The sequence below is a fragment of the Argiope bruennichi genome, chromosome 7 (genome assembly GCF_947563725.1).
Source record: "Argiope bruennichi chromosome 7, qqArgBrue1.1, whole genome shotgun sequence".
Lineage (NCBI taxonomy): Eukaryota > Metazoa > Arthropoda > Arachnida > Araneae > Araneidae > Argiope > Argiope bruennichi.
In genome coordinates, this window is record NC_079157.1 from 43,311,337 (window position 1) to 43,325,438 (window position 14,102).

At 29.5% G+C, this 14,102-nt stretch overlaps 1 protein-coding gene across 2 annotated transcripts in view; it reads left to right on the plus strand.

Moving 5' to 3' along the window:
- Positions 1–14,102, plus strand: part of LOC129976672 (uncharacterized) — a 90,097-nt gene that overhangs the window by 58,197 nt on the left and 17,798 nt on the right. The window contains exon 2 of one of the 2 annotated variants that reach the window (XR_008785162.1): positions 13,361–13,582. Coding sequence is in view for 1 of the 2 variants with exons in the window: in XM_056090369.1 (XP_055946344.1) it covers positions 13,361–13,436 (76 nt within the window). In the remaining variant the exon portion in view is untranslated. Of the gene's footprint in view, positions 1–13,360; positions 13,583–14,102 lie in introns of those variants that run through there. The other variant, XM_056090369.1, reaches the window with a different exon arrangement.

Below are 14,102 nucleotides of genomic sequence, written 5' to 3' on the forward strand. Positions count from 1 at the left end.
AATGGTATTTAAGTAGATTGTCCGATATCGTCCCTGTAAATAATATATATATATATATATATATATATATATATATATATATATATATATATATATATATAATGCCATATTTTAATAATTTTCACACAGTGTAGCCAAATCTAGTTCCTGTGCCAATAAACGTAACACTGAATTTAGCACTTGTGTCATCAAAATTTGATAACGAAATAGAATATCCAAAAGTTTCCTCAAATGAATAGTTTTGGCGAAATACTATATGCTATACAAAACAAATTCCATTTGAAACGAAAGAAATTAGTAACAAATGGTTTTTAGCTAATTTGTATTATTGAAATAACTATTTTCGTGCAGGAGACCGTTTTGGTTACATGGAGGAACCTTTCGTCAGTTCATCGTTTCAGAAACGACCCGACAGAGTCTGTAAGGGAGAGGTTGGGTTAAAGAGCCCGGAGCGATATTTTGACGAAACTCCAACGAGATGAACCGCGTAACCGCCCAGTTTTCAAGCCCTGCATCTTTCAGATGGGCCGCACCCCTTATACAACAGCCACACACGCGCACACGCTTAGGTCAAAACCACATGCACCGACCTTGAAGGCAGAGGAAAGAAAATCAAGAATATAGCAGCTTTTTGCTTTTCGGATTATAAAAGCAATCTCATCTGCGGATACAGGAAATATCGAATATTATACCGAGCAAGGCAATTGACAAGAATACAAAAGTTGAAGACGTGTGTTCTATTCGTCATTTGATTGTAGCAATGTTTTCACTCGTTGAAATTTGCATTGTATGATTGGCTAACTCTTTCAATATGTTGAACTCGTGTTAGTCTAAATTCTGCCAATGGCATAACGAGGTGCTTTTGTACAATATGGATTGTTTTGCTTATGATCGTCACATATATATATAAGTATGTGTGTGTGTTACGATAAATGTAATAAACTGGTGATTATGCAGAATTAAGGGTGATTTTTCATAATCACCAATAAATTTAGTGGCGATCAAAAATAATCACATACATAATCATCGGATTAATCACATATTGAATCGAACATATAAATTCATCACCCATAAAGATAAAGATTTCTTCTAATGTCGAGAAAATGCATTTTAAATAAAAATAACTAGATATTTCGCATTCGATTGAGTTACGATAAAATCTAGAAAAATTAATTATATCGTTTGAAATTAATCGTTATCGTTTATAATTAATTTTATCGTTACATATAATTATTATCTATAATTAATTATATAGGTCGTAATTGAATTCATATTATTGTACTTACCACTGTCCATTCATGCCGTGTTGCCACAACATCATCCATTTCTGAAGTTTGTCATTAAATTGCAAAACACCAAAAATTTCTCAGAAATAAATAAAATTGGTGTCGTGTCCCTTCTGTTTAAAATATCTAGATACTTAAATACCAATGATTATAATTAAATTTATTTAATTTAAATCCAAATTTAATTTTTGGATCATAATTAAAAAATTATCAATTCAGTAAACATTTCCCTAATTCAAAATCGTTCCTGGTAAAGATCTAATATGTATATTTCGATTTCATTGATATTTAAATACTGTAGTTCATACATTTTTTAGTTTATATTTCATCACAAAAAAAAGGAGGTTTTACATATTATTAGTAAGATTATATCAGGTCGCAATAACTTTATTTTTATGTTATGCAGCAATTAGCCTCAACGTTCCATCAAATGCAAAATAAATTTCAAAATCTAGTTTAATTTAATATTTAATATCAATCCGTAGAAATTCTACAGCTCAGTATTTAAAAAAAAAAAAAATTCCCAAAAATGGTCTTAAATTCCCTCAAATTTAATTGTAAATATACGTTTCAGTGAATATTCTTTTACCCTCAACACTCGGTGGTGAATTTTGCTTGCTACTTTTTAATTCCTCTCTCTTTCATTTAACCTGATAAATATATTTATCATCCCTAATTTTTTGAAGTAATTGGTATAAAGTAATTTTTTTTCTATTTAAAAGAACAGTTTATCAAAATTTGGAGATGCCTTGGAGTTATCTATACTAATAATAAAGATGAATGTATGTGTGTGTTGGCATTCTACAGGTTAAATCGTTTAACATACAGCTGCCAAATTTGGAACACATATACCTTGAAGGTGAGAATATGACTCTCGGAGCTATTTTCTTTGTGAAATTTTAATTAATTAAAAAGTAAATTCAATTTTAGTGTTTTTTCGCAATAATTTTCGAAAATAATGCACATAAATAATTTTTACACCGCTTTCATAGTATAAAATTTTCTTTCTTATGATGTCAATTTAATAATCGTTCAAATTTTTCCTCAGTTTTGGTAATTAAAAAAAATACCTTCTTTCCAACATTTGCATTGTTGCCATGAAATACAAAACATTTTCATTATTTCATCAAATATTTAATCCAGTGACTGGTACAGTTCTAGGGACGGGTGCCATTTGGCAATTTTCCGCTAAATTTTTCTCGCCAAGTCCCGCTTACGCTGTAATCTTCAGAATTTTATTTCTCAATATTATGACTATTTTCAAGAGACACTGGCGACTTTATCTTTAAAGTTTGGCTCCAAATTTGGCGGTACCTGTCCCCAGGATTTAGCCCAGTGATTTTCTTCCATTGTTGGAAGTTGAAGAAGAAGGAATCTGTTTAACATGCATAAAGTTTACAAGATAAATCAAAAAGGGAATTTAAGATTTCAATTTTATTTGAATCTTATCGAAGGCAATCGAAATTTAGAAAGATGAAAGTTTTGGGACTCCCTCCATTAGAAAGATTCGTGTGAACAATACATAGAGTAAGTATTTCAACTTATATAAGACAATTAAAATAACGCAGTTTTAGAGTCAAAAATTTTGGCGGAATCACGGCCATCTATACTTATATAAAGCTCAGTGTGTGTGTGTGTGTGTGTGTGTGTGTGTGTGTGTGTGTGTGTGCGTGCGTGCGTGCGTGTGTTGGCGCTCTACAGGCCAGATCGTTTGACCTACAGGTACCAAATTTGGCACATGCATACTTTGGAGGTCGGGAATGTGAACATGGGGTCACTTTTTTAAATTTTTAATTAGAATTTTAATTATTAATTAAAAACTAACTTTCCCGCCAAAAAGTCTTTTTATTTCCCCACCGCCAAATGAGTAAGACTTCAGTATTTTGTCCCACGCTAAAGAAGATAGGCTTAGCATATTTTCATCCGATTATTTCAAACGATTCTGTTTATTTTCTTAGTGTTTGATGTATTAAAATTAAATATTATTAATTAATCGATCTTTCAGATACAATCTGAAGTACTTTGAATTAAAATAAACAGATTAAAGGAAATTAAAAATTTCTAATCTGCATAGAGTTACCCCAACTTGCGTAGAAAATTCACGCATTTGCGTTACCATAACTGGCGTTGAAAATTCACACATGCGCATTGTGTTCTGATTGTTGACAACTATTTTCAACGGATGTGGACTTGATTTATAAATTATTTTTAGGTTAGTTTTATGCTTTTGTAATTAAATTGTATTTATGTTAGTCATATATTTTTTTTGTATATACTTATGATTTTAAGTACATCGTTTTTTAAGTAGTTTTTTAACCTGTTTCCGACCGATTATTTTAAACGATTCTGATTATTTCCTTAGTGTTTGATGCATTTAAAATCAAACATTGGTAATTAATCGATCTGCTCATAATGATCTGAAAAAATTTTGTTTTGAGATATTACATAAATTAAGAAATATATTCTTTAGTGCTCATAAGGTTTAAGTGCTCAGTGACTCTGTTTTCAGTAATCATATTATTAAAAAAAATACTTTGTTTCAGTAAAAAATATTATTATATTAATTGCAGATTAATTCTTTCCACTTTAATTTAAAGCTGTTACGGGAGCTAACAGAAAATTAGAGAGATACATATTATGTTATGACTGAAGGCCTTTATAATATTATGAGTGAACTATATAACTATGAAAATTTGAAGTTTTGAAATATTTTAATGAAGAAGCTATTAAAGTAGGAATTACATAAAATATTTAATTATTAAAATTTTAACGAGCATTAAGATTGGCGAACCGGCTGGTCGCCAAAGGCGGCTAGTCTAAAATACTTATCATGGAGAATATATTGGTCGCTTCAGGCGACTGGCGTTTTATAAAGCAGTAAATGACTCAAGGATGTGATATCAGGGACATAGTACATTGGATTACACTAAAGTATCCGCATCTCTCCTCTTGTCACACTCGTAACAACGCCACTGAATTTTGTAATAATATAAAATCAATCCATTTATATGAAGATGCAATAACATTCACTACTAAAGCAGTCATCAGACATGGATCAGCGATCGGACAATTTATCTTTTAGGTGTCATTAAGTCAAATAATGAGCTTAAAGTGAATGACTTATGAGCTTTGCGTTTAACGCTGCATTGTGGTATGTAAATACATTTAAAAGCATCGCATAAGTAAACGTGGTTCTTATTTTTAAGTACCTAATGATGGATGCGTTCTGGTTAAGTGCCCGGCGACTGAACGTTTGTCTTACAGCTGTTTCTTTACAGTCATGACAGTTGGATGATTCCCATATTTTCTTTGCTTTCGATTTAATTTTTAATTAAAAAAAATTCTAATTTAAATTAAATATTTTTTATTGTAATTTCCTAAGATAATATTATTTTTCAAAAAGACGAAGTCTTAAAATTAGTGGTAGAACTACTCATACTTAATTTATATTTCTAGGACTCCAGATGAAAGAGAACTGCTTCATATTCGTATTGTTCTTGGAATTATCAGATTTTGAACAAACGATATTCCAGTTAAATAGGCTAATAATTAAATCTCTTCTAATTTTTGCTTTTCAGTCATGGCATATCTTAGCTCAACAGGTTGTTGAGTGGCTCTTACAAAGGAGTTACATGCCATATCAAATTTCAAATGTAGTTTTCTACCGACTTTCTCGTTTTTGAAAGTGTAACTTAGAATTATAAATTAAAGTCTAAAATTTCTTTTGATATTTATCAGTATCTTATCATCAATTACTTTATGAAGCTTATCTTTACTATTTTGTAAGATTTATATACTCGCAACAAAGAATCATTACCAGTTTTTATCGTTTTATTTCATTTTGAAGAAGCAGGCATATGTACAAGCGATGAGCACACAGAACGTCACAGAAAAAGAAATGAGGAAAAAGCTCTTGGACATTTTATCCCTGCTCTTATATAACCTATGATTTTGATAGGGAAAATATTTCTTTACAGTGCTAATGTATTATGAGATTTCGATAGGGATTTTCATTGCACGAGTGGACAAGGCAGGGGAAACATAGAGAGATTTTAAAAAAGAATTTGCCTAATCAGCGGTATTTTATCTCTTCACACGCAGTGTGGGAAAGTTAGATTTTAGCTGATTCAACAATTTAACATAGCTTCTCTTGAATTAATTAAGTAGAGACAGTTTAATTGGATCACGAAATAAGAGAATATTTTAGAATGAAGTTACTATGGGCTAAATTAAGATAAAATCTTGAAAATTAATTAGATTCAAATTAGAGTTAAAATATCACTATATATATATATATATATATATATATATATATATATATATATATATATATATATATATATATATATATATATATATATATATATATATATATATATATATAAAATAATCTTAAAATGGAAGATACCATTTAAATATTTATATAACAAATATAAATTTATTTCAGGAAGAAATACGACATCAGCATTCTGGTTACCATACTATAAACAATAATGAGACCATCAAGATCCAGTATGCTATAAAAGTTCATACAATTTGATTTTTTTATAGACTAATATTGAGTTTAATAAAAAGTTACTACAGAATAACTTTTTTTTTCATCTAATGTTTTTATTATTTTTTTAAATATGAAAATATAACAGCAATTAAAAGTTATACAAGACCGTCAAACTTGTCTTTCCTTTCAAGGGGAAAAAAACCCTATCAAACACAATTCACAAATTTCCTAGTGCTTAACATCAATATAATCAATCTATCCCATGGAATATGTGATGAATTCATATTTTTGACTCCTTATATAAGATAATTTAATTCATTAGAAGATAATAAGAAAATTAAAAGGTTTGCGAATGTAGTACTGCAATTAAAGACAAATAACAATGCAAAACAATTTTGTAGCACAAACTACAACACGTCTTCTTCTTTCTTGACTTAAATTCAACCCCTAAATTACGACATGCCCTCCATCAAAGACCTATTACGTGAGGCATTTAACATCCCTCTCCAAAAAACAAAACTTCAGCAAACCTCTTTAATCTCCCTGTTCCAATTCTGTCTCCACCCTTTTTTCCCTAAATGCATCAACCAAGGCAATTTTTTTTTTCCTCACTCCTTTCACTGGTCTATCACCAGCCGAAGACAAACGAAATTAATCACCGCTCCTTCGATAGACAATGGGGTTATATTTCTTCCAATTCAGGTTTGTCATGTACCATCCTTCTTGCAATAAGAGGATGCATTCTCCCGGTTTATGAACCATCCCTCTTGCTGAAAGAACGATCCATAAAATGGAACACATGCACTTTCCTGAAGATCTAACTCAATTTATAGATCCCTATCGGTTGAAGCCTTCAAAATGTGGATGTCCCGGAAGATGGTTTCGACCTGTTAAAGTCACGTGATTGGCACTTTTTGACCTCCTCTCGATCTCGGCTCCCTCCTGGGGTCTAAGTATGTAGACTTTTTCTGATCAGACGTCAAGGAGAAAGCGAAGTGACCACTTTTTGCCAAGCCTTACAACTCTGATGCACTGGCAGCGCTGAGGAGTCAAGTAGGTGGTTATGTAGTAAAAGTAAAAAGTAGCTTGCTCGTTATTCTGAAGTGTCAAATTCAAGTGAGAAAGTAAGCTGCTTATCCTCAACTTTGCCACCAGTGTTGCAATAAGTGAACTTTCTTTCTTCATTATTTATGTTGAGTTTAAAAAAGAAAGGAATTAATAAAATAAATATTGTAGCATTATAAGAAACAATTTTGATTCTTTTCAGTGTAATAAATACAGCCTTTAAGGCAAAAAAAAAAAAAAAAAAAAAAATCAGTTCTTCTTAAAAAATAATTTTCTCGTTTATGTGAATTGTCAAACTCAATTGAGGAAGTACTCTGCTTATTATCAATTTTGCCACCAGTGCTGCAATTAGTGAATTTTTTTTCTTCTTAATCGTATTGAATTTTAAAAAAAGGAAATTGATAAAATAAATATTGCAGCATTTTAGAAGACAGTTTCATTTTTTCTGTAAAAAAAAATGCAACTTTTAAAGCAAAAAAAAAAAAAAAAACCTGTAAATAATAATAATAATTTTCTAATTTATGTGAATTGTCAATTTCATGTGAGAAATTATGTTGCATGTCCTCAAGTTTGCCTCCAATGTTGCAATGGAGGAAAAAAAGTTTTCCTTATCCGTGCTGAATGAAAAAAAAAAAGTTGTCCTCTGTAACGCTGCAATAAAATAATTATTGCAGCATTACAGAGGACAATTTTGATTTTTTTTCTGTATAATAATTACTACTTTTAAAGCAAAATAATCAATTCTTGGTAACAATAGTTTGCGCATTATTTCAAAGTGTCAGATTCAAATAAGAAAGTAAATTGCATATCCTCAAGTTTGAACCAGTGTTGCAATGTAAAATTTCTTTTCCTTATTCTTAATTAATTTTTTTAAAGTTAATCAATGAAAAAGATGTTACTACATTAATAATTATAATTTTCTTTTTTTAATGTAATAAAGGCTTCTTTTATGGGGAGGGAGAATTGAAAAAATGGTTTAAAGAATCATTTGTTTCTTTATTGTGAATTGTAAATTCAAGTGAGAAACTAAGTTCCTTATCATCAAGTTTGTCACCAGTGTTGCAATGCGTGAAACATATTTTTCCCTATTCGTGCTGAATTAAAAAAGAAAAGAATTAATAAAGATAAGTACTGCTGTATTATAAAAGGGAATTTTGATTTTTAAAAAAATAAATACAACTTTTTGGGCAAAAAAATATAAATTCTTAGTAAACAAAATTGTGATTGACCTTGTGAAGTGTCCTATTCAAATGTGAAAGTAAGCCGCTTATTTTTAGTTTACCATCAATGTTGCAATTGATGAAAGATGCTTTACAATTCGTACTGTATTCAAAGAAAGAATAAACAAAATGAAAATGAGTATTGTTGCGTTATGAAAGACGATTTTTTTTATACTGTAAGAAATAAGGAAAGAAATCAATTCTTGAAATCTCTTAAAGGCATACCTTTCATTTTATTTTACTTTATTTAGTTATTTTTGTAGTAAGTAAAGTTATGCTGCTACCGATATAATTACTGACAAAATTTTTTATCAACGGTGTAACAACTTTAATGTATTTCACGCTGTTGTCTCGGAAACGTCTAATAAATGTTAAAAGTAGATCGGATGCCAAAAGCAAAAAATCAGCAATCTTAAGCAACTTTCTGTTTAGTATATAATTCATTTTTAATTTTTAAAATTATTTTTTTTTATTTAATAAGATTTATAGAAACCTTTTTGAATTAACTTTCTTTTAATATATTGTATTTTAAGTAAGCCATTTATATAATTTTTTCTACGGTGTTTATCTTTTATATATATATATATATATATATATATATATATATATATATATATATATATATATATATATATATATATATATATATATATATATATATATATATATATATATATATATATATATATATATATATATATATATATATATATATATATTTATATATATATATATATATATAATCACCCTTACATGTTACTTAATCTTGAGAATATTAATTTTTCCATGTACGAAGTGTAGCAAAAGTATTGTGTTAAAAAAAAAAAAATCAAATTCATATTTTGAAGAATTTCCATGTTTTATACTTCCTTAAGTTAGAAAAACCCATTTTTGGCTTTATGTCTGTATTTCTGTCTGTCTGTATGTCGGTGAAAGAGAGAACACAAAAACACTTTGAACTAGACAAAAGTAACTTAATATACAGCCTTTATGCCAAATTTTTCGATATCTATCAAGTTTTGTATAGAGTAGACACTTGTTAAAGTTTGAGTTCAATTCAGCGACAACTTAACCGCCTGTCAGTCTGTCCTTTAGAAGTACTTACTACATTGTGACTACAAATGTAGTTCTGTGCGAAATTTGTGTTTCAATTGGTTGAAAAATGTACAGAAATTCAATTTTTTGGTATTATTAACTGTGTTAACCGCCTTCCAGGGATTAATATATGCCATATATCTTCATTTTCTATTAGTATCAGCTTTCTGTCAAACAACGTATCTTACTGGTATCTGATGAGTCTTTTGTATAAATTAATGATGAAATGTCATACCTTCCTCTATATGATAAATCTGAGGTCTGAATATGGAAGCTAAAGCAATTATAACGGTACAAAGACAGGATGAGCATTGAATGCTGCATCAAGACAACAATGACGCACACCACTCCTTTACAGATAAACACTCTTGATGTCAACATTTCATGTTTTCTGCCACAAAACACAAAAGATAGGAAAGTGGATATAAAGCAGAGAAGAAGATTGGGCGATAAAAATCTTAAACAACTTCCAGCAGGGCATAATAGAAACAAAGCTGCTACACAAAACAATAGACCTAATGTCTAATATCAACAACGGCGATTGCAGTCACAGTTAGAGGCCCTTTCACGAGCGGTGGATATCTAATTACGTGGAATGTCAGTCTATGATGGATGGCCCATTGTGAAGTTTCAACTATCTCACATCGGAGACTGACTGTGACGGATGTCATTACGTCCGTCACAACTTTGCAGTTCTGACGCTGCCTGTGACACAGGCATGCTTCATAAATGAACTGTCTGGGGGTCTGTCTTACGTGGATTGGGAGAAGGCAGTTGAAGTTCAGCATTGTTGCCATTAGTTTCTTCTAACTAAACCACTAATCTTTGATGAATAACATTTTAGTTCAATCGCAAATAGAATTTTGAATGCAATGAATCTGAAAATGTTTCCAGTTAAGCGGCGGTCCAACGACCTGCGACCTCACGGATTTGGTCATAAATCTGACATCCAACCCACTAGGGGACCACACTCCCCCATCGCCCGCGGTACGCCTGTAGTACGCCTGTAGTTTCCCGCAAAATGTCGGTAGATGGATAAACATCAAAGAACCGGAAAATTTGTTTGGGCTATGGGGGGGAAGTGAGTCAAAGAAACTGAGGGTTTTGAGCGGTCGAAAGGGGAACGTGTGCCGTCTGAAGATTTCTCTGGTCGTGGGTCCGCTGCCACAGGCGGGGGTGGCACCACGAAGGAAGGGGGACAGTTTTATGACCACATCTGTGAAGATCATCAGGTCGTTGGACCGCGGCTTTATATGCATCAAAACATATTCTAAAGATTTTTGACGTTAATGTCGAAGCACTTTCTCCATTTTACGAACAGCTATATTTGAATATTTTTCTTTTAAATCCAAAAAGTAACTTTTAAGATTTTTTTAAAATTATTAAGGGTTTACATTAAAATTATTTACTTTAATAGAAATTTATATTTTCTGTTTATTGTCTGCTAGTCACCTTTGCTTACCAGCTGGTTCACAAGGGATATTTGTTATATATATATATAACTCTTTTTAAAACGTTTAAATATAACTTTATGCCCGTATAAATATAACTTTATGCCCGTAATTCCTTCAAATTCTCAGATTTTAAAGCCTAATATTTTAATTGCATTTTATTTGTTCTGTCTATTTTGCACACGAGCTCTCCCAATTGAGACATGTCTTGTAACATCATAGTGTTAATAAAAACGTAAATTTGTGTATAACCTTTCGCCTAAATTTCGCCGTATTGTAATTTTACTTTTTCATTCGTCTCGGAAACTACACAGACATTATATAGAATCCTTCATTAGTTTTCAATAATAAAAGAAAATCAAGCAATAAAATATTTAATGAAACTGAAAAAGGCTTGAATTTTAGACTAACAGCGCAATTTAATATTGAAAATCAGGCAAAAAAAAAATTTATATTCAAAAATTGCGCAACTTAGGAAAAATTTGCTCGACTGCCATTAAATAATATTTTTTTTTTTTTTTTTTTTTTTTTTTTTTTGCATTTTGAAACGGTAAGAAATTTACTTTCTTGCAATAACATTTGAGAATATTATCGCACTGAAAATGTCAAAAATTCGTTTAGTTTTTAACTAATAAAAATTTTATTTAAAGTTTCAAAAAAAATATCCCCGAAGATGCATATTCTCATCCTCCAAAGCATATATATTCTATTATAGGTCAAACGGTTTTGCTTGCAGAACATTAGCACACACACATTACTCTTTATTATTAATTGATATATAGACTTACCTAATGTAATCGAATATTATGATAACATCATGCTATTATTTAAGTGATTCAGTAACATATTTCAAGCTGCACATTGTCATTTGCGACAACATGATTTCACTTTCTAATGCATTATTTAAATCTATCCCAAGTTGCGCATTGTTTTTCACAAAAACACAATTAAAAATTCTGATATATTATGTAAACTGTCATTTCAAAGAAAGAATAACAAAATTTTTTTCTCCTTAGAGATAAAATATTTGATGAAACAATGAAAGCGATTGAAATTTTATTGAAGTAATAAAAATTGTCGATAAAAATTATTCAAAAGAATTTTTTATTTTTAATATCGTGAAAAATTTTGAAAAATCTGTATGAAAAATAAAATAACTTCATTAAAAATAAGACTTTTTGGGTTTTGTGCAAATCGCCAAAAATCTACTCAGTTTTTAATTAATTAAATTAATTTACCTACAATTAAAACAAGCTGGAAGTAAAAGGTAGATTCCTTTTATTTCCAGCATGTCTAATTTACTATCTGGCAACATAAATTGTTCTAATTAAAAATAGACAAAATTAGGGAGTAAAAATCCCTTACCATCCCCTAAGATATTGCAGTTATCGAAAAAGCTTTTAATATAAAAGTTGTTCGCCTTAATGAGGCGCCAATTTGGCTACTTAGATTTATTTTTCTATCTTTAATTTAATATTAAGAAACATATAGCGGAATGTAAACTCCTCTCCCTTTTACTTCCCCCCACTATTTTCACCCCTGTTGATCTAGATGGGCCATCTACGAACTCGACCGAGATTTTTACATTTCTAACATCATATTCCAAGTCAGTAAAAATCAAAACAAAATTACTCTAATCCTGTTCACAAGATAACATGGGGGAAGTGTTATAGACACGCAAGTTTTCATATATATATATATATATATATATATATATATATATATAAACTTTTGAACGAAGGTTGGTTTTTAGTAAAGATGTTTTGTTATAATATAAACACTCATCTGCTGTTTCGACAAATAAAAAAGATTATCTTCAGCAAAATTTTTGCTCTTTTAAAAAATCTAGAAAGCTTTCAATCAAATAAATAATGCATGGACTTTTTTAATTTAATCGAGACTTTTGGCGTCAGATTTACGCTAATATAATTTCATTCCTTGCCCATTAAAACAGTTATTTTTAAACACGATAAACTATGTCACTGTCTTTTGATTATGAATTAACAGGAAAATTAAATGATCGATAATGTCTTCATGCAACTCGTGACCAAAATCAAGTCATCCATAATGCCTATTGTAACTAGTCCGTAAAGACTTTTCTTTGTGAACTAGTAATCTTTAAATTTGTTTTTTTGAGATAAAGTTTTAATTTCCTAAATATGCCTTGCGAATTTTTTTTTTCTTTTCATGGAATATATATACATTAAAAATATAGTTTAATCAAAAACATTGAATGGAATCTCTATTTTTCTGCCATTTTTAGAGATTTTAATGAAAATTGATAGTCTTTATTTCGTTTTAAGTGAATAATGAATCTTTTCATTCATTGCATTTTCCACAAGATAGTAGAAAAGATCTGCCTTTCAAGATATAATTTTGATATAAGATTGAAAACAAACCGGAATTTCTTCCTTAAAGTGAGAAAAAAAATCAGACTTTTATTTTTACCTTATAGAAAAATTATATATGATTTTAGTAAGCTCTTTGGGCAGTTTTTTCACTTTCCATAATAATTTTTAATTTCATTTTTCAAGAATTTTTAATAATGTCATTTGAATTATTTATATTTCCACTAAGAAAAATAATTAAATTATTTTCTTCATTTTAAAACAATATTAAAATATATTTTATTTATCAAATTTCCCTATGACAAATAAAAATTCAAAACTATTATTATTATTTTTTTATTTGTATCAAAAATATTTTGCTAGAATTTTAATCTTTTTTTTTTTTTTTCTTTTTCAGAAGGTTCGATTGAACGAATTCATTGAAAGCACTTACACCGCATTGATGAAATTAAGTAATGCATGTCAAGGAAAAGGTTTGTTACTTTCTCGAATTCTAAGTATACAAAGGCAAAGTATTGCAACCATCAAGAAATTCGACTTCGAGATACCGACGAATTTCCATATTTCAGACAGCCCTAAATCCAAAATACACAGTTCTACAATTATGTCTGTCTGTCTATCTGTGAACACAATAATACAATAAAAGCTTTGAGCTAAAAATATGAAATTTTGTATATGGTCTTTGCACCAATTTTTTTTTCAATCAAATTTTAAATGAAATTCATTCAGATGAAGTCTTTTTTTTTTCTGGTTTTCAAAACACAAATGAATATGTTAACTAAAAAACGTAAAAGGCTAGACTGATGAAATTTGGTACACATATTTAGCATTCATAATCTAGATTCTTATAACATTTGGACTAAATGCATCAAAGGATTGCCTGCCTATCGGACAGAGCTTTTGTGCGCATGCAAATGCAATAACTTAAATAAAATGAAATTTGTCACGGTCTAAAACTTTCAACTGCAACTGTAGATTTACTTATATACTTTTTTAAAATGAAATTTTGGTTTCAGTTGGTCGGAAAAGGAACACCCAGAATACATATTTAATTTTCTAGTATTCTTGTGTATTAACAGGATGTAAGTGATTAATCGTCAAATAAAATCACCAAATACTATAAGCCAAATTCAATAAAA